Source organism: Pleurodeles waltl, chromosome 2_1, assembly GCF_031143425.1.
Source record: "Pleurodeles waltl isolate 20211129_DDA chromosome 2_1, aPleWal1.hap1.20221129, whole genome shotgun sequence".
NCBI classification, from domain to species: Eukaryota; Metazoa; Chordata; class Amphibia; order Caudata; family Salamandridae; genus Pleurodeles; species Pleurodeles waltl.
Genome location: NC_090438.1, coordinates 105,526,193 through 105,547,655, shown reverse-complemented (window position 1 = coordinate 105,547,655; position 21,463 = coordinate 105,526,193). Strand labels below are relative to the sequence as shown.

At 50.8% G+C, this 21,463-nt stretch overlaps 1 protein-coding gene across 1 annotated transcript in view; it reads left to right on the top strand.

The window, feature by feature from the left end:
• Window positions 1–21,463, top strand: part of ZDHHC15 (zinc finger DHHC-type palmitoyltransferase 15) — a 170,868-nt gene that overhangs the window by 107,417 nt on the left and 41,988 nt on the right. Inside the window, exon 8 of the mRNA XM_069211028.1 lies at window positions 15,103–15,235. Coding sequence (XP_069067129.1) covers window positions 15,103–15,235 — 133 coding nt within the window. The remainder of the gene's footprint in view (window positions 1–15,102; window positions 15,236–21,463) is intronic.

Below are 21,463 nucleotides of genomic sequence, written 5' to 3'. Positions count from 1 at the left end.
GGGGAGAAAAATAGTCATCACCTTCTGCACGCTCAATGTGAGTGGCCCCCCATCCCTACCCTTGCCATGTGGCACATGCTCTCACCGTCGTTTGATGCATGCCTCAATCGCTCCCCTCCCCACCATCTTTCATCCACCCCACTCAACATAGGCATTGCCCACAAAGCATGGTCCCAGTGTACTTACCTGTTGGTCTGGAGGACCGTAGAGTAGCGCGTACTGGGGAAGGACCCCATCCACAAGTTTCTCCAATTCCTGAGCAGTGAAGGCAGGGGCCTTTAACCAGTCGCATGAGCCATTGTCTCTTCCAGACCGAGGTCACAGCAGCACTTGCAGTGTATGTCCTTTCCTGTCGAAGATCGGGTATCGCGTGATTAAGCAGATAGAAAATGGCGGCCGCGGCGGTGCGTACCGCGGCGGTGCGTACCGCGACCGCCGGCGCACATCGTCATTGGCTCCTGAGACCCATAGGGTTCAATGTTAACCAATGCTGCTTAGCGCCGCAGTCTTCGACCGCCTACCGCCACGGTGTGCCACGCCAGCGCAGTTACCTCACATCCCATTGTCGCACTTCACAGGTCAGGCAGCCGCCATTTCAGGGGCCCACATGGCTTACTTTCTACTGCGTCACACATACCTAGGCCTTGCATCAACACTCATACAAACCATTCAATGGATTGAGAATCTTGTTATGTGCAAGCTGTGGTTACGTACCTGTGGGTTGATTGACTCTGTGCTCGCTGTTGTCCTTCATAGGCACCGTCCGCTGGGACATGGGAGGAGATGGAGGCATCCTCCGGTGTACAGACCGCTGGTGGACCTGTCGACAATGGAGGAAAGACATGTCATACTGACATACAGGCTTGACCGAGCCACTATTCATGAACTGTGTGCCCAGCTGGAGCCAGACCTGATGTCACCAATCCGCCAACCCACAGGGATCCCCCCTCAAGTGCAGGTGCTGTCAGTGCTCCATTTCTTTGCAAGTGGGTCATTTCAAACAACAGTGGCCATATCATCAGGGATGTCCCAGCCTATGTTTTCCAAGGTGTTGTCCAGAGTGTTGTCTGCCCTGCTGAAACACATGCGCAGCTACATCGTTTTCCCTGAGGTGGGGGATCTGCCTACAGTGAAGGGTGATTTCTATGCCCTTGGACATATCCCCAACATCATAGGTGCCATTGATGGTACCCATGTGGCTTTGGTTCCCCCACAGAGGAGTGAACAGGTGTACAGAAACAGGAAGAGTTATCATTCGATGAATGTACAGATGGTGTGTTTGGCAGACCAGTACATCTCCCATGTTAATGCCAAGTTCCCTGGCTCAGTGCATGACGCGTACATCATGCGGAATAGCAGCATCCCTTATGTGATGGGTCAACTCCAGAGGCAACGTGTGTGGCTAATTGGTGACTCTGATTACCCCAACCTGTCATGGCTACTGACCCCAGTGAGGAATCCCAGGACAAGGGCAGAGGAACGCTACAATGAGGCCCATGGGTGAACTAGGAGGGTGATCGAGCGGACCTTCCTTCGGCCTCCTGAAGGCCAGGTTCTGCTGCCTCCATATGACAGGTGGATCCCTATTCTACTCACCAAAGAAGGTGTGCCAGATCATCGTGGCCTGCTGTATGCTTCACAACCTGGCTTTGCGACAACAGGTGCCTTTTCTGCAGGAGGATGGTCCAGATGGTGGTGTTGTAGCAGCTGTGGAGCCTGTGGAGAGTGAAGACGAGGAAGCCGAAGAAGACGACATAGACAACAGGAACACAGTAATACAGCAGTATTTTCAATGACACACAGGTAAGAATCCACACCGGCATATTACATATACTTAAACACTACTACCTCTCTACTGTCTGTCCTTTTCCCCCAGTGTATGGTAACTGAGTTGTGACTTTCCCTTCCGATTTCAGAGATGTGGGCCCCACTGCGTGACATCTGCTTTGTTTCCCCATGGACTACAGCTGTGTGACAGTGGTATGTTGGCATCACAATGTAAATAAGCATTTTGGCACGGTAATGTCTAATACATTAGTACAAAATCACAGCCAGAATCCTGATTGTTTTGTGCAATAACTGTGTTTATTACAGTTCTCTATATTGGTGGGTGGTTGCAAATCGGTGAGGGGTGATGGTGGAGGATTGTCCATGGCAGAATCCAGACTATTTGTATCACAAGTGCATTGTCCAAATGGCTGTGGGAAGTGGAGCAGGGGCAGTTTAAGGATGGACAGGGTGACAATGTGGGACAGTGGGATGACAATCAGGGAGGTATCCTTTCCTGGCGGGGGTCTTGACATCTTACTCTGTCTTCTTCCTGTATCTCAGGGCCCGCTTGCGGGGTGGTTCTCCTTCTGCAGGGGGTGGGGTGCTGGTGGCCTGTTGGTCCTGTGGCGGGGCCTCCTGTCCACTAGCGCCGGCAGAGGTGGTAGGCAGTTCTTGGTCCATGCTAGTGTCAGGGGCCCTTTGTGGTGCCACAGTGTCCCGCAATGTGGTGACTACCTGATTCAGAGCCCCTACAATGGTGCCCAGGGTGGAACTGATGGTTCGTAGTTCCTCCCTGAACCCCAAATACTGTTCCTCCTGCAGGAGCTGGATCTCCTGAAACCTGGCCAGGACCGTCGCCATTGTCTCCTGGGAATGATGGTAGGCTCCCATGATGGAGGAGAGGGCCTCGTGGAGAGTGGGTTCCCTGGGCCTGTCCCCCCCCTGTCGCACAGCAGCCCTCCCAGTTCCCCTGTTTCCCTGGGCCTCTGTCCCCTGGACCGTGTGCCCACTACCACTGCCCCCAGGTCCCTGTTGTTGTTGAGGTGGTGGGTTAACCTGGGTGCCCTGTAGTGGTGGACACACCGCTGATTGACGTGTCCTGGGGACAGAGGGATGGGCCCGCTGGGTGGGTGCTGTGCTGGTGTTCCCAGAGGGGGTAAGGTCTGCTGTGGCCTGTGGCTGTCTGAGGGGAACCGACTGTCCCGAGGTCCCCGATGGGCCGGGCTGGTCATCTAGATCCAGGTCGACAGAGGTGCTGTCATCACTTTGGGCCTCTTCTGGGGGTGGAGTGGACATTTGTGGACCCTCCTGCGCAGTGACGTGGCGTTCGGGTCCTGCAGGGGTTTAAATGGATGGTTATTGCATCTGTGTGTGCCATAGCGTGCAATAGGTGGGTACCCGTGTACCCCAGTGCTGGCATTCCTGTGTGGGGGCTTTTGTGACGGTGGTTTGGGGGGGGATGGGGATGTGCAGTGGGCATGCTTTGGTGATGGGTGTCCATGCTTTGTGGTCGCATGCAGGGCTTGGGGTAGGGATGGGTGGGTTGTGATGGTGAGACATTTGCAAAGAGTAAGTGTGATGGGGGTGAGGGTGCGGGTATGAGTTGGCATGCTGGTGGGGTGGGGGGGATGAAGTAGTGAAGATGAGACTTACCAGAGTCCATTCCTCCAGATACTCCTGCGAGGCCCTCAGGATGCAGGATCGCCAAGACCTGCTCCTCCCATGTTGTAAATTCTGGGGGAGGAGGTGGGGGTCCGCCGCCTGTCCGCTGCACCGCGATGTTGTGCCTGGATACCATTGAACGCACCTTCCCCCGTAGGTCGTTCCACCGCTTCCTGATGTCGTCCCTATTTCTTGGGTGCTGTCGCACAGCGTTGACCCTGTCGACTATTCTGCTCCATAGCTCCATCTTCCTGGCAATGGTGGTGTGCTGCACCTGTGTCCCGAAGAGCTGTGGCTCTACCCGTACAATTTCCTCCACCATGACCCTGAGTTCATCCTCAGAAAACCTGGGGTGTCTTTGCGGTGCCATGGGGTGGTGTGGGTGATGTGTGGGGTGGATTGTGTGGTGCTAAGTGTGGTGATGTGTATTGGTGTGTTGTGTGAAGTGCGTGGTAATATTGCTGGGTGAATGTAATATGCGCGTCTGGGTGCTCGGTTCTCTATTTCTCTGTGAGTGGTCCCGATTCTCTAGGAGTGGAGGTTTATGGGTGATGTGGGTGTGTGTTTTATATTTAATTGGGTGTGTGGGAGTGGTGTGTGTATGTGTATCAGGTGCGTGTGTTTCGAATTGTCCAATGTGGCTGTGTTTTGTAAGTGTGCGTGTATTTTGAGCGCGGCGGTGTGTACCGCCAATAGAATACCGCGGTTGAAAGACCGCCACGTGGATTCGTGTGTCGTGATAGTGTGAGCGTATTTCTGTTGCCGTGACGGTGGAGGTTTGGTCATCGCCAGGTTCTCGCTGGCCTTTGGTGTGGCGGACTTTTGTGAATGTCTGTATTTTGGCGGATTGCCTGTTGTGGGTCAGAATGACCATGGCGGTTTACCGCGGCCGCAGCGGTATGTTGGCGGTCTTCTGACAGCGGTAAGCGGCTTTTACCGCCAGGGTTGTAATGACCCCCTAAGTCTCTATTCTTGTACCTCGACAACTGGCTGCTGAAGGTAAGCTCACAGCAGCCAGCAATTGACCGTCTTTGGATAAAGGCAGAGCTTTTACTGTTGTTGCGTTTCACCATAAAGAGCCAAAGTCTCACCTTATTCCCTCACAGAGGCTTCCATCATTAGGGAGATCCTGGGAATGATGGAGTTCAGGTCTTTTGTTCTTCAGCAACAAGTCCAGGTCATTCGGTCTATCAGCCTGATGTTTCAGGTTTGGTCCAAGATCCAGGTGAGTGAGGCTCTGAGGCATGTTAGACTCCTAGGGGCCTATTCGCAAATTGCATTTTGTAGTATGTTTAGTACAACAGTTCTACTGAAGTACTATAAAATGTCAACAAGTGTAACTCTCTATATCCAATGCTCCTATCTTTCGTAGTGAAGACCCTCACACATGTAAGTTTACTACTTAGTAGAGAATGTGGAAGAGATGGAGGAGAGGCTGAAAAACGGGCTATGCATATAACAAAATAAGTGGGATTTTTTTTTATAAAGATATTTTTTATTGATTTTAAACTGGCAGAAAACATAAGGTGCACAAATACCGCATTGACAAATCATACGATTAACCAGGATGGTGTGTCATAAACAAATGTTCAAACATTAAGTGTTATAACGTAAAGTAAAACAAAATAAGGTAAATAATATAAGGTGAATTTGGGACCAACCGATGGGTGATCAATGATCTGGATCTTGCGTGGTTAAGTTTTATGTGTGAGTGGAACATGTGGAACTGTTCGACTGTGTGATACCAGGTCAAAGAGGTTTAATCGTAACACATGGGCCTTGGTCAATCGGGACGGCGAGGCCAAGGGGGCCCCCGATTGGGGGCTGTCCCAGTTCTATTAGTCTGTAAGAAAGGGATTCCACCATACCCTCGGCTAGGCGTTTTGCATGCACCCCCATCTCCCCTAGATCTTGCCATATTTGCTTGGGCATCCCCTTGCCTCATACACGGGCTTCTCACATCGTGCGCACCAATCAACACCCCGCCTCCATTTAGACAATGAGGGGGCCGTTCCCGCCTTCCATTCCGTCATAATGTCCCTCTTTGTCACCAGACAAGCCACTCCAACAAAAATACGGTCCGCTCTCCTTAAGTCCATCTCCCCCATCGCCCCCAGGAGAAGGGGGAGGGGGGCAGCGTCCACCTCCGTGTGTAGGACCTTTTAGATTTCAATCACCACTGCCCTCCAGTATGTCGAAATAACGGGGCATGCCCAGACCATGTGGAAGAAGTCAGCATCAGGGGTGGAACATCGAGGACAATTAGAGGACCGTCGCAGGTTAGCCCTGGAAAGTCTCAAAGGCGAGAGGTAGGCTGTGTGAAGGAAGAATGTTTGTAATGCTCGGAATCAGGATGACATTGATAGGGTCTTAGGGGCCATTAATGCATCAATCCAATCTGCCTCTTCAATTGGGCCCACCCAGCCCTCCCACTTCCGGCGAAGACCCCCAAGGGCGGGGCGGTATTGGAGAGCAGAGAGTGGTAAAGTTGGGAGACCCCTTTTTTGCGCAGTTCACCCATCAGGATCTTCGCCTCTACAGGGCTACTTTCAGGGACCGTGTCACCCGGTTTGACATGTACCAGAAGCGCGTATCTGAGTTGTAAATATTTGTGAAATTGAGTTTTGTGTAGGGAGTAAGTGTTTTGGAAATCTGGAAAGGACCGCATAAGTGACTCGCCCCAGACGTCCCCTAGGGTGTATATCCCAATGTTGTCCCATTTTTGGAATCCCTCTAGCGTTGAGGCCTCTCGTAGGTGAGTTCCACGCCACAGGGGAGTGTGCCGGGTGAGGCGTCCCTCCCAGCCCTTTACTCTTTGGGCTGCACGCCAACCTAGCAGCACCACCCTCGTGACGTCCGGGGTGTCGCGGGGGACCCGGCCCCCATATAGGGCGTCAATAACTCCTGAGTGCCCGAAAGTCTGGAGCTCGCGCCTATAAGCAGGATCGGACCATCCACCTCCCAGCCAGTCATTAATCACCAGGAGTTGAATGGCTAGATAGTAGAGGTAAATATTGGACATGCCCAACCCTCCATCATAGGTATCCCTCCAACAAGTAGCTAGGGCCAGTTTAGGTCGGGAGCCGAACCACATGAATCTGCGCGCCACTGTGTCCATTTCGACAAACCACTTTCGGGGGATAGAATGTGGAAAATTCTGCAGGAGGTATAGGAATCTAGGGAGTATCATCATTTTGTAGAGGGCTATTCTGCCCAGCAAGTTGAGGGGCAGGGCCTGCCATTTTTGGAGGTCAACTTTGACTTTTTTGGTGAGCGGCGTAACGTTTAGCTCCCATGCCTGCTCGGGCAGTAAGGCTACGTGTATGCCCAGATACTTGAAATTATTCCTGCGGATTGGGATGTTATTTTGCCAGTCGATACACTCTCTGGATGGGTGTAGAGGGACCAGGAGGGACTTGCTGGGGTTTAAAGCCAGGCCCCAGGCCTGGAAGAAGAGGTCTAGGAGTTCAAGGATCCGTGGACCACTTGTGGCCGGGTTTGAAATGTAAATGAGGACGTCTTCCGCATAAAGAGCCACTCTGTCCTCTGGGCTTTCAGGCCACGCCCAGCCCTCCATCAGGGGGTCTTCCCGCAGTAGTTTCGCCAATGGTTCTATCACGAGTGCAAAAAGCAACAGGGATAGGGGGCATCCCTGGCGGGTGCCACGACATATGAAAAACGAGTCGGAGACCACTCCGTTTACTTGTACACATGCTGTCGGACTGGAGTAAAGTAATTTAACGAGGCCTCAGAACTTTGGTCCAATCCCATTGCGCCGGAGAACTTGTTCCAAGTAGGACCAGTCTACCGTATCAAAAGCTTTTTCGAAGTCTAGTAGGAGAAGGGCTAGTGGTGACCGAGACAGGGCACCCCGATGTGCTAGAGCCGAGTGCAGCCGTCTAATGCAGTGTCTAGTGCTGCGTGAGGGCATGAACTCGCACTGGTCGGGGTGCACCAACATGGGGAGAGCAGGTTTCAATCTGGTAGCTAGTATCGTTGACAATACTTTGATTTCGGTATTAAGAAGGGAGATTGGCCGGTATGCTGAGCAGTTACGGGACAGGGACTGGGTTTTGGGGATTACTACAATAGTGGCCTGGTCTATCTCAGAGGGAAAATGGCCTTCCTTTTCAGCTTCCTCGTACATGTTAATGAGGTGAGGGCTTAATGTCTCGCTACAATGACGATAGAGCTCCGGCGGGAAGCTGTCTGGGCCGGGGGTTTTACCTGTCGAGAGGCTGATATCGCCCCTTTTACTTCTGCGAGGGTTATATCCGCGTCTAGAGCCTCTCTCTCTGCATGTGATATTTGGGGGAGCACCACGTCCCCCAAAAGAGGAAACTCTCTTTCGGCTGGAGGTCTTGGGCATTCCGCGTACAGCCGCCCGTAATAGGAAGCAAAGGTCTGTGCGATATCACATGGGAAATTGACGAGTGCACCCGACGCATCAAGGATTTCAGGAATGACTCTATCGGCTAGGGGCCGTGTGGCTAGCCAATGTAGGAGCTTTCCATTTTTGTCTCCCCAGCCGTATATACGGGCAGTTTTCGCTCTCCAGATGCGTTTTGTGGATTCAAGGGTTAGATGTCTAATCTCCTTCCTAGTCTTAGTGAGTTGTCTTAGTATGGGGGTGGACATATCACCCGAGCGTTGGCGTTCGAGTCGCAGTGCCGTGGCCTCTAGAGCTGACAATTGTTCGTCCCTGGCGCATTCCCGGATACGAACGAGATGTTTGGCGTAACCTTGAAGGGTGGCTTTACACGCCACCCAAATTGTGCCTGGGGATCGCACTGTGCCCAAGTTATGTTCAAAATATTGGACAAAATGGTCTCTGATATCTTGGGCGTACTCGTCTTCTTGCAGGTGCCAAGCATTTAGACGCCACAGCGGACGTCGGGTCGGGTCTAGGCCGCCTAGTTTGATTCGTAGTGGTGAGTGATCGGAAACCCCCCGGGGCAAGATCTCTGTGCCGGTGACATTAGGTACATCCTGGGCCGGCATAAATATAAGGTCAATTCTAGCATGTGATTGGTGGGCAGCTGAAGTGTGAGTGTATTGTTTCATTCTGGGGTGCCAAGTTCTCCATACTTCACACATGCCAAGGCCATCCGCCCATTTACGCAAGCTTGCTGCCCTTACTGCTCGGGAGGTCGATATTGTCCCTGAAACGTCCAATGAGTTAAAGTCTCCACCCACTATAGTGGCACCCTGGGGAAGGTCAATCAAGGCACGGCGAAGTGCGACTAAGAAATTGTCGAAGCTGGCTGGGGGGGCATATGTGCAAACAAAATTACACTGGGATCCGTGAAGCGACCCAGACACCGTCACAAACCTCCCCTGCGGGTCAGACCTTGCCGATGTGACAACTATTGGCAGTGAGCGGTGAAGGAAAATGGCTACTCCCCTTGATCCGCGAGTGAAACCTGCGTGGTATACTTTGTTGTAGCCTCCCCGTGTCAACCGAGAGCAGAGGGTACCTAGGAGGTGGGTTTCCTGCAACAGGACCACTGAGGGAGCGTATCTACGAAGAGTACTAAATACTGCAGACCTCTTAATTTTATCTAGCAGGCCGTTTACGTTCCACAACAGTACTTGAGTGAGTGTGGGCCACTTATCCATTGTGTCAACGTGTTGTGATATTGGGAACCCATGGTGGGGTCCAGGTTCAGTTGTCCCAGGCAAACAATAACAATAATGAAAACAAAAACAGTGCTGAGGAAAAGGAAACTTAACCAAGTAACGCCTCTAAGTCCCTTTGTTAACTTCGTACCCCCTGTAGGAAGTTGGCTCTGTATGTACTATTTCAAAGTAAGAAATAGCAGACACAGAGTCCAGGGGTTCCCCTTAGAGGTAAGATAGTGGCAAAAAGAGATAATACTAATGCTCTATTTTGTGGTAGTGTGGTCGAGCAGTAGGCTTATCAGAGGGTAGTGTTAAGCATTTGTTGTACACACACAGGCAATAAATGAGGAACACACACTCAAAGACAATTCCAGGCCAATAGGTATTTATATAGAAAAATATATTTTCTTAGTTTATTTTAAGAACCACAGGTTCAAGATTTACAAACAATACTTTAAATGAAAGGTATTTCACTTAGGAACTTTAGGAACTTTGAATTAGCAAAATAGCATATACAGTTTTCACACAAATGGCAATAAGCTATTTTAAAACTGGACACCGTGCAATTTTCAACAGTCCCTGGAGGAGGTAAGTTTTTGTTAGTTTTGCAGGTAAGTAAACCACCTACAGGGTTCAAAGTTGGGTCCAAGGTAGCCCACCGTTGGGGGTTCAGGGCAACCCCAAAGTTACCACACCAGCAGCTCAGGGCCGGTCAGGTGCTGAGGTCAAAGTGGTGCCCAAAACACATAGGCTTCAATGGAGAAGGGGGTGCCCCGGTTCCAGTCTGCCAGCAGGTAGGTACCCGCGTCTTCGGAGGGCAGACCAGGGGGGTTTTGTAGGGCACCGGGGGGGACACAAGTCAGCACACAAAGTACACCCTCAGCGGCACAGGGGCGGCCGGGTGCAGGATGCAAACATGCGTCGGGTTTGCAATGTAGTTCAATGGGAGACCCAGGGGTCTCTTCAGCAAAGCAGGCAGGCAGGCAAGGGGGGGCTCCTCGGGGAAGCCACCACCTGGGCAAGGGAGAGGGCCACCTGGGGTTTGCTCCTGCACTGGAGGTCGGATCCTTCAGGTCCTGGGGGCTGCAGGTGCAGTGTCCTTACCAGGCGTCGGGTTCTTTGAAGCAGGCAGTCGCGGTCAGGGGGAGCCTCTGGATTCCCTCTGCAGGCGTCGCTGTGGGGGGTCAGGGGGGTCAACTCTGGCTACTCATGGGCTCGTAGTCGCCGGGGAGTCCTCCCTGTAGTGTTGGTTCTCCACAAGTCGAGCCGGGGGCGTCGGGTGCAGAGTGCAAAGTCTCACGCTTCCGGCGGGAAACGTGTGTTCTTTAAAAGTTGCTTCTTTGTTGCAAAGATGTTTCTTTTTTGGAGCAGAGCCGCTGTCCTCAGGAGTTCTTGGTCCTTTTAGATGCAGGGTAGTCCTCTGAGGCTTCAGAGGTCGCTGGACTCTGTGGAACGTGTTGCTGTTGCAGTTTTTCTTGAAGTGGGGAGACAGGCCGGTAGAGCTGGGGCCAAAGCAGTTGGTGTCTCCGTCTTCTCTGCAGGGCTTTCAGGTCAGCAGTCCTTCTTCGTCTTAGGTTGCAGGAATCTAGTTACCTAGGTTCTGGGAACCCCTAAATACTTGATTTAGGGGTGGGTTTAGGTCTGGGGGGTTAGTAGCCAATGGCTACTAGCCCTGAGGGTGGCTACACCCTCTTTGTGTCTCTTCCCTGAGGGGAGGGGGGCACATCCCTAATCCTATTGGGGGAATCCTCCATCTGCAAGATGGAGGATTTCTAAAAGTCAAAGTCACCTCAGCTCAGGACACCTTAGGGGCTGTCCTGACTGGCCAGTGACTTCTCCTTGTTTTTCTCATTATCTCCTCCGGCCTTGCCACCAAAAGTGGGTCCGTGGCCGGAGGGGGCGGGCAACTCCACTAGCTGGAGTGCCCTGGGGTGCTGTAACAAAGGGGGTGAGCCTTTGAGGCTCACCGCCAGGTGTTACAGTTCCTGCAGGGGGAGGTGAGAAGCACCTCCACCCAGTACAGGCTTTGTTACTAGCCACAGTGTGACAAAGGCACTCTCCCCATGTGGCCAGCAACATGTCTGGTGTGTGGCAGGCTGCTAAAACTAGTCCCCCCACACTGGAAGTCGGGTATGGTTTCAGGGGGCATCTCTAAGATGCCCTCTGGGGTGTATTTTACAATAAAATGTACACTGGCATCAGTGTGCATTTATTGTGCTGAGAAGTTTGATACCAAACTTCCCAGTTTTCAGTGTAGCCATTATGGTGCTGTGGAGTTCGTGTATGACAGACTCCCAGACCATATACTCTTATGGCTACCCTGCACTTACAATGTCTAAGGTTTTGCTTAGACACTGTAGGGGCATAGTGCTTATGCACCTATGCCCTCACCTATGGTATAGTGCACCCTGTCTTAGGGCTCTAAGGCCTGCTAGAGGGGTGACTTATCCATACCTATAGGCAGTGTGAGGTTGACATGGCACCCTGAGGGGAGTGCTATGTCGACTTAGTCATTTTATCCCCACCAACACACCAAAGCTGGCAAGCAGTGTGTCTGTGCTGAGTGAGGGGACTCCAGGGTGGCATAAGACATGCTGCAGCCCTTAGAGACCTTCCCTGGCATCAGGGTCCTTGGTCCCAGGGGTACCAGTTACAAGGGACCTACCTGGATGCCAGGGTGTGCCAATTGTGGAAACAAAGGTACAGGTTAGGGCAAGAACACTGGTGCTGGGGCCTGGTTAGCAGGCCTCAGCACACTTTCAAATTATAACTTGGCATCAGCAAAGGCAAAAAGTCAGGGGGTAACCATGCCAAGGAGGCATTTCCTTACACCCTCCAACTCCCCCCCACCCCATACTTCGACCCCAGAAGCATCTGTCGCCCAACTACCCCAACTAGGTAACGTGGCCAGGTCGGCTGTCTCTACAGCGAAGTGATGGACCCCTCCATTCAGGCGGATTATTAAAGTATTAGACGATGAGAGTTAAATGTGGCGAATCAGCCAGCAGCGGGCAGTGGCAATTAACTGTGTGAGAATTTCAATGCAGGTCAGGTGGCAACCCCCGAGGCCGAGTGCCTTCCACAGAGGCGCCGCGTGTCATCAGTTGAAGCCTATCAAAGTATGGGGGACTGGCTCAGATCGTCCTTTGCCGACGTCCGTTCCGGGGAATGAAGATCCGGAACCCCGGCATCTGTCCCCCCGGCCTGGTGGCCGGCCTCCGAATCAGGGTCCCACCCCAGCGGGTCATTGGCCCCTTTCTTCTCTCCTCGTCTGGACCTGGTGCGTCTGCGGCCCCTCCCTGAAACCAGTTGGGGCCCTGCCCCCTCCCCCCCCCCCCCCCCACCCCCTGCACGGGCGCCCACGGCGTGGGACCCATCCGGCTCCCGACGCCCTCCTCTGTCAGCCAGTTCCATGCCACTTCCGGCGCGTCGAAGAAGAATGTTTTGCCTGCCATGATAACTTTTAGGCGTGCCGGGAACAGGAGCATATAGGGGAGTTGCATCGCCCGGAGCTTTTGTTTGACCTGTTCAAATGACCGCCTTCGGGCCTGTACCTCCCTGGCGTAATCAGGGAATATTAAGATCTTGTCGTTGGTCCAGCAGAGGTTAGTGGCACGTCTGGCTTCCCTCAGGGTACTGTCTAGATCTTGAAAGTTGAGGAACCGTGCAAGGAGGGGTCTTTTGGGACCACCAGGAGGGGGCTGCGGGCCCAAGGCCCTGTGCGCCCGTTCGATCGCGAACCACAGCGAGAGTGCATGCTCTGACATCCAGGACCTAATCCACTGCTCAAGGAAATCAAGTGTTTTGTTTTCCTCCGCATCCTCCGGAAAACCAATGAAGCGGAGGTTGTTGCGCCGGGAGCGATTTTCGTCATCCTTGGCACATCGGTGCAGCTCTCCAGTGCGGGACAGTAGTTGGGTTACTTTGGTCCTAAGGTCAGCCAGGTCGTCCTCAGTTTGTGAGAAGCGGGCCTCCACAGTGGTGATACGTCCCACAGCATTTCTGAGATCTTGTCTTATGAGGCCCACGTCTTCCTTCACCTCCCCAATCTTAGTCTCCACTGCAAGTTGTGAGGTCTGGATTGCCTGTAAAATGGCGTTTACTCCGTATGGTGAGGTGTGGCTCTCGATGGGGGTGTCTCCACCGCCCCATGAGGCTGCTGGCGCAGTGAACTGGTCGATCTTCGGCTGTGAAGCCGATGAGTGCTTTGAAGCTTTATCCTTCCCCATGATCCTGCAAGACATAGGCGGCCCGCTCAGTCCAGCCAGAGTATTAAGGCTTTTGGTCTCTGTCGCTAGTGGGCACCAGGGGCTCGATCGGGTCCGGGGGGGCAGATGGTCTCCCAGCCAGGACGGAAGGCCGCCACGCGGGGGCCCCCCTCATCCCCAAGAGCACAGTCGCCGGCTCCGCCCTCGCCAGGCTCGGGTAGACCCCCGTGCCCGCACCCAGAGACAACCCCAAGCACACCAGGGGGATCACTCAGCTCGAGGGGAGACCCGTTCCTCTGTCTCCGAGACCAGTCAAAGTCCGGGCTCCCGGTCAGCGATTGTCTGTTCACTCAAATGGCCGCAAGCTGTATCCCCCACACCTCAGATCCAGTCCTCACCTGTCTCTGGATTTCTTATGTCCTGTGTTCACACGGGGGGCACCAGGGAACCACTCCATCGACCGACTGATTCTGCGCCGCTATCCAGTGTCCCGCATTTCTCAAGTGGAGTGGCTCCAGTAGGGGAAGCTTCATTCGTCTGAATCTTCTAATTCGGGTGGTCCAAGCCCCCGCACTCCCAGCGGAGGGCCGTCTTTACCAGGGCGATCTCTCCACGAGGCGTGTCTCGCTGCTGGTGCCAGCCGCGTCGGGGGGACGCCCCGCCCGGGGTCCCCACCAGGGGAGCGTGCTGCTCGGGCCAGCTCGCCCCCTCCGCGGGGCCGACCAGTGATTAATCCCTCGCGGCCCCGGGCCGCAGGAGAGAGCCCCAAGGCACCTACGGCCACCAAGGGTAGTGTTCCTCCACAGGCCCGGAGACGGCCGGGCGCCATGCCCGCTCCTCGGGCGTCAGCTGGGGGTCTCCCCCCGTCGGAGGCCCCTTCCAGGGGGCTCCGCGTGGATACGGCGGCAGATGGGCCAGGCGCACCGCCCGCCCTGCAACTCTGCTCCGCAGTTGCGCTTAGAGAGTGCGCACACCTCTGCTGTTTGGGTCGGCCCTCGTCGCCATACTGATCCCCGCGGTCGGGTGAGCCCCTCGACCTCATCGGGGCACCACAGCCGCCGCGGTTGTCGCCTTTTGCACTGCCCCCGCTGGGGGGCTTATAGGAGTAAATTTGAAAGTTGCTGCAGGTCTAATTCAGCAGGTGGTTTGAGCGGATGACGAAGGGGTCCAGAGCACTATCAAAGTGCGTCCGCCATCTTGACGCTCAGGCCACGACCCAATAGGTGGGATTTAAGGAAGGGTTAGGTAGGGGGGGTTTAGGAAGGGAGGTTCACACACCCAAAAGGAGTAAGCCCATTTTATTTGCTAAATGCATTTCTAAAGTCACTACAGCCTGTAAAGGGTCCAAACCGTTAGTAAATGTACTCCAGCTCAGAGCTGGAGTAAATTCAGGTAAACCACGGGTACTGCGACACCTCTCATAGAAATCTATATTTTGTTTATTATTTGATTTTAAGATGTGTTAAAAAATAATTTACAAATTAATGTAACATTAATTTGTTCCAAAACATAATTAAATTACTTTTAATTAAATCTATACATCACTTTTAATGACTGTTAATACATAATAAAAATATGTGTTTTACTATAGTTGGGTTTTTTCAATTTAAACTTCATAAAAATAATTTTAATTTAATATCTGTAAATTATGTCAAATATAACTTAAAAACTTATTTTGTCCTACATTTAAAATAAATATATAAAAGTAATTGACATTAATATTTAGCATAAAGATATCTTTACTTTTAAAATGTAATAAACTTTTTTCACAGTTGCACATACAAGGCTTATATCATGGTGAACTTTATTTCTTATAACTTGCTTATTCTTCTTTTCTCAGGGGACACTGGAAAACAGTCGATCGAAGTTCCACATTCTATTCCTTCTCTTTGTGTCGGTGATGTTTTTTGTCAGTTTGTTGTTTCTTTTTGGCTATCATTGCTGGCTGGTCAGCAGAAACCGATCCACTCTAGGTAAGGAACTCTACATTTTTTAAGAGTGTATTTATGTAGATTTAATCGCATAAGTTATGTTTGCCAATGAACACTTTGGAAAAATTGCCAAACAATCTTCGTTTACTTGCAAAATCTAATTATTACGAAGAGCTTAACAAGGTGTTTGGAAATTGTAGAACAGCTTTACAAAGGCCCCTGCATAATGGTAATCATTTTCTGTTTATGACTTTAATGTCCATGTGTGTTTGTATAAAATATATGTGTGTGTGTGTGTATATATATATATATATATATATATATATATATATATGTGTGTGTGTGTTCGATGGCATGTGTAGCTGCAGATACACATGCTGTGCACAGTCCGCCGTCTGGTGTTGGGCTCGGAGTGTTACAAGTTGTTTTTCTAAGAAGAAGTCTTTTCGAGTCACGAGACCGAGGGACTCCTCCCTAGTTAGAATCTCTCTGCAGCTACACATGCCATCGAACGGAAAATGTCACTTACCCAGTGTACATCTGTTCGTGGCATGAGTCGCTGCAGATTCACATGCGCCCACCCGCCTCCCCGGGAGCCTGTAGCCGTTTAGAAGTAGATCCTGAACATTTGTACATTTGTAAATATATTACTTTAACCTTTATTATGTACATACGTATTCATTCCATTGCATGGGCACTATTACTAACATACACAACTCCTACCTCACCCTCTGCGGGGAAAACAATCTAAGATGGAGTAGTTAAGGGCTTGGCCAGATGATCTTTGAATAGTTCTATTACCACTGTAGACTTGAAGTATTTCAGGTAGACTCAGTGTGAGATGTACATTAATGACAATCATCAGGTTTCTTCTGAAGGGTGATTATAATAATACCTCACAAGGCAGTATACACACTTTGTCAGAATTTTACTTGTTAACATAGTGTTAAATTCGAATACAACATTATGTGTCAGTTTAGGAGTCATCATATAATCAGGAATGAAGTAATAGAAATTAAATGACTTACACCAATTCATTTTCATGTAATTAATTGTATTTAATGTTTTATGTAAAGAACCAGGTGTTTGATTGTATTGTTCTATCTTGTTGAAAACTGTAGGATCATGCCTGAGTTGTATGATTAATAAATTATAAATATCCCTGCAAACACCTTTGTTGTTATGTTGTGTGTATTTGTAAAGCGCACTATCACCCGTGCGAAAGCCTCAGTTTCCGCCTAGCGGGAAACAGGCTACAGCATTGCCTCTGGCTCGTAATCAAACCGACTGCAATGCTGTAGCCCGCAGGGCGCTCCAGCACCCTCGTACTGTTCACTGTCTGCAAACATTGAGACGGTGCTCAGCATGGGCTCTGCAGGGTCCACCTTGTGGCCACCTGCACCTGTTCTCTGCCAGCCTTTTCATGGCAGTGTTATTGCCATGAAAAGGCTGGCGGATAACAAGTTTGTAATCCGCAGGACAGCGCAGTGCTGCCCTGGCGCATTACAGTCTCTGCCACCGCCAGGTCACCGGAATCATGGATCCTGGCGCTTCCCTGGCGGTCTGACCACCAGGGTTTTAATGTGACGGTCGGACCGCCGCAAGAGCAGCGGTCCTGACTGCCACCTTCAAGTGTGGCGCTCTGAAGTAATGAGGCCCATAATGTTACCTTAGCGACCCCAATTCCACTGGCATATACAAAACTAACTTCAGACGCTACAGACCCCAAGCCCTGACAGCCAACCCAGAAACCTTAATTAGTGACAAAAACTCCACTACATTCATTGCTATCCACTGCCAAGAACTAACGTCCACATGCAAAAAAAACACCTGTGGTGGACTCCATGGCCTCTGCAGAAGTTGACATTCTAAGAGAGTGAGCTTCAAGTGCTAGTGGAGGTGGTTAGTCAGTAGACCAGATGAGTGGGTTACCTCATAATCAAGGTATTGTCCAACTATAGCAGTTGATCAGCTACAAAGGGAATGACATTTCTTCTCATGTTGAAACAGTTCCCTACAGTGCATTCTATTTCTGTTGTTCACTGGCTGAAGAAAAAAAGCAAACTGCATCTGCCCTCCCTGTCACATGCTAGTGCTGCATTGCAATGTTTTTTGAATCCCCTTTGTAACACGGGGGATTAAGCAGTCAAGTGGTTATTTCCACTTACTTTTAAATTTACTTTATCAACTATTCTGTTTAAAGCTAAGGATAAAGTTGCTGTATAAACTGCTAATTAAAATATGCTGTTGCTTATTTATGAATTTGTCTAGCACAAGACTCTGTTTCACATGTATTAAGTTGTTTCTTTTAGTTGCAAAGGCTGTGCCTCTTGTAAAGGTTTCCTAGAGACGCTTCTCTTGCTACACCCTTTTTACGACCAGCCACATTTTTCATCCCACTTGGGTGTATGGTATCACAGGACATGCTGAACTCTGTTGTACCACATAACAGTAAAGGAGGACAAAATGGGATGGGACGGGACATCATCTGCACAGAAGGTGTACACAGAACATGCTTCATTACTAATACTTTTTTTTTTAAATATATTTTTTATTCACATTTTATCGTGGGTTAAATACAAACAATAATATGACTCAACAGTTTCTTGTCATATCATTTGCCAATGTTACTTGCTTTCCACAGTGCACGTTTGTATTCGCCATTTATCTTATCTGTTACCTTGTCTCTATGAGTGTGTTTCGCTGTTACACGTTCTCTGTCATGTGCTTGAGTGTAGCTTCTCCAGAAACCTCTGTCTTGTAATATGCTATTCCCCCCCCCTTTTCTTCCAATTGTCTTAACCAAACTCTTAACAACCTATTAACATGATGGTGCGCGTGGGAGCATGCTAAGGATAGTTACTGTAAGATGTGGGGCAGGCTCGTACCAGGGAGGAGGCCCGGCTCTCATTACCGTCTACATCCCTGTGTTGCCTCTCAGTGCATGTCTGGGGTCTCCCCAGTGTGTCCTGTTACTCTCGGGCCCGATCGGTGAGGGGTCTGAGGGGGTCTATATCTCGGTCTGATTTCTTAATATATCTCTCCCTTCTGTTGTGGGCCTGTCCTTCCCTCTCTACTCGCATGTCCCAACCCGTAATTCGTGTCCTCTGTTTCTCATTATCAGGTCTCACTTGTCAACTGTCGCCTTCTCCGCTCCTTCCTCTCCCTTGACTATTTGTTCCCACTTCATCAATATTTCTTCCCATGTCGGAGCAATGGGTGTTAGTCGTATGCCCCGCGCTTCTTCACATTTAAGGGCTTGTAGCTCGGCTCTGGCCCATTTCAGCCCATCGCGTCTCCATTCACTCAGGGAGGGGCTCCTGTGTGACCCCCAGCCAAGTGCTATTAATTTCCTAAATAGTACCAGTGCCAGATCCAGGAAGCGTTCCTTTATCTTCCCCACTACTAATCCTGTTTTTAGGCCTAGGAGGCACACAGCTGGAGTTTGGGTTACCTCGATCTCGAGCAACTCTTTCAGTTCGGATACCACCGCTCCCCATCCCCTCCGAATGTCAGGGCAGTGCCACACCATGTGGTCAAAGTCAGCGTCCACCTCATTACATTTAGGGCATACCTTGGGAGTTCCTCTGTATATTAAAGTCAATCTATGTGGGGTAAGGTACGTCCTATGTAATTAGTTGAATTGGGTATATCTTAGTCGTGTGTTCCTTGATACGCCCCGCGGGTATGCTATTCCCATCCGCCATTCCGAGTCCGTGAGATCCCTAACCAAGGCCCTCTCCCATCTCTCCCTTTGAGGTTGTAGTGGGTCCAGTATGCTTTCGACCTGTGTCTTGTATAACTTCGTTATTAAGTGAGCATCATCTCCTGCTGTCAGCAGTAGGTGCAGTACTTGGTGGGTGGCAGGTTCCGCGTTTACCGTGTCCCAGTGCTTCATTAAATTATGTATTAGTCTCTGGTACAGGAGAAACTGCCCACTCGGTACCCCCCCAATTTTCCATCAAATCAGTGAATGTCCTCAAAACCCCAGTGCTAAAGAGGTCCCCAGTTGTCTCTACTCCTGCTTTTGCCCATGTGCCTAGTCCGGCTCCCTTTCGGTCCCCGCCCTTCGATTCCAACAGGAGTACTGATAATGGTATTCCAGGTGAGTAAGTTGGTCCTACACCCACCCGTCCTGTACATCTCCAGCAGACCAGTGCCACGTTCGTCATTCTACTTTTTTCTTGTAGTCCACCTTCCGGTGTATCATCTGTGCTATGATGTCATCTCAGCTCATTTCGCCGCTCGTGACACATCTGTCCAGTCGGCTTCCTCCTGCCATCCACCTGGAGACCCACTGTAACTGGCATGCCAAGTAGTAGGATTCAAAGTCTGGGACACGAAGTCCACCCTCTAGAGTTGGCCTGTAGAGTATTGCTAGCGCTGTGCGCCTTCGACCTCCGTCCCATACCAGTTCCCTGAGCAAGGCATTCAACTCCCTGAACCACGATGCCGGGATCGTCAACGGGAGGTTAACAAAATAGTAAAGGAGGCGGGGTAACATGACCATCTTAGATAGCGATATCCTGGCCATTATCAGTAGTTTCAACGTCAGCCAGAATCTAACTGAGGTCCGAAGGGAAGAGAGTGCCCTTCCCAGGTTCCCATCTCGAAGATCTTTAACATCGTGGTACACCTGTACCCCCAAGTATTTGATGGTTTGTGGAGCCCACACCATATCCCGAGGGCATGAGGATGGGCGGACCAACCCTGCTGTGATATGGAAGACAAAAGTTTTGCTCCTGTTAAGTCGAAGCCCGGACATATTCCCGAAGCAGTCCAATATTTGCAGTGCCCAGGGCAGTCCCGTCTCCCCGTCCCTAAGATAAATCAGGACATCGTCGGCATAAAGTGAGATTATGCGCTCAGTTTGTTCCCATTCTACCTCCCTGCCCGCTCCTTCCAGCCGAAAATGTGCCACCAAGGGCTCAATAGCCAGGGCAAATAATAATGGTGACAGTGGACAACCCTGCCTGGTGCCTCTATGTATTGGATAAGGTTCTAAGATCGTCTTCCCAGTTCTTACTCGTGCCAGTGGGGATGTATATAACAAGTCCACCCATCTCACCCAATCTTCCCCTAGCCCCATCCTAAGCATCACTGTTCGTAAATAGTCCCATCTGACTGAGTCAAAAGCTTTCTCAAAGTCAATAGCTATTAGCGCACCAGTTGGGGGTCGTTCCGTATTTGGCATCTGCAATATGGCAAAGAGGCGTCTGAGGTTCAGTGACGTACTACGGTTTGGGACAAACCCATTCTGGTCCGCGTGGATCAGCCTTGATATATGCTGGAGCAATCGATTAGCCAGGACTTTGCTGAGGATTTTAAAATCGCTATTCAGCATGGATAGCGTGCGAAAATCAGTGACTGATGCCTCGCTTGATTTCAATTTGGGTAGGGGCACCACCAGTGCCTCTCTGAGAGAGTCCGGCAGTCGTCCGGCGCCAGCGCTTCTGCATATAGTTCTACCTGCTGGGGCGCCAACAGTGTCATGTATTTTTTGTAAAAGTCCATTGGGAGACCATCTGTGCCAGCTGTCTTCCCAGGGGCCAGCTGTGTGATAGCCTCCCTTACCTCTTCTATTGTCACCGGTCCCCTCAGTTCATCCCTCCCTTCGTGCGCCAGCACAGCCAGTGGGAGCGGTCGTAGAAATGTATCTAGTCGCCCTTCCTCTATCTGGTTGGTGCTCCGGTACAAGTATGTATAATAGTCCCTAAAGGCATCGTTTATAGGGCATGGTCTGAATCTATGCTCGCCTTTTATATCCTGAATGCTCACGATGGGGGATCCCTCCCCTCCCGGTCTTACCAGCCAGGCTAACAGCTTACCTGCCCTACCCTCTTCAGTTTGTATCGATGCTAAATATTTCTGTGTGCAGTGGCACCTGAGCTGTTCTTCTACCTGGGAATGGGTCCTCCTTGCCTGCATATATTCTTCCTGGTTCGGTGTGCCTTGGCTCCCTGCCTTTTCTGCCTCATGTATGGTTACCTCTAGTTTGGTTAGTTCGCGCTCTAGGGTGCGTTTAATCCCCACCGTTTACCCTATACAGTAACCTCTCGTCGCTACCTTAAGTGTTTCCCACTCTATATGTCTAGTAGTGCCTAACCCTTTATTAATTTTAATGTGGTCTATCAGGAATGAACGTAGCGCCTCCCTGTATGCTTGGTCTTCAAGTGCGGCAGGTGTTAATCTCCATAACGGTATGGGGGGCCTATCCTCTACCACTCTCCAGTTGAGTAATAGGGGATTGTGGTCAGATGTTGTACGTCC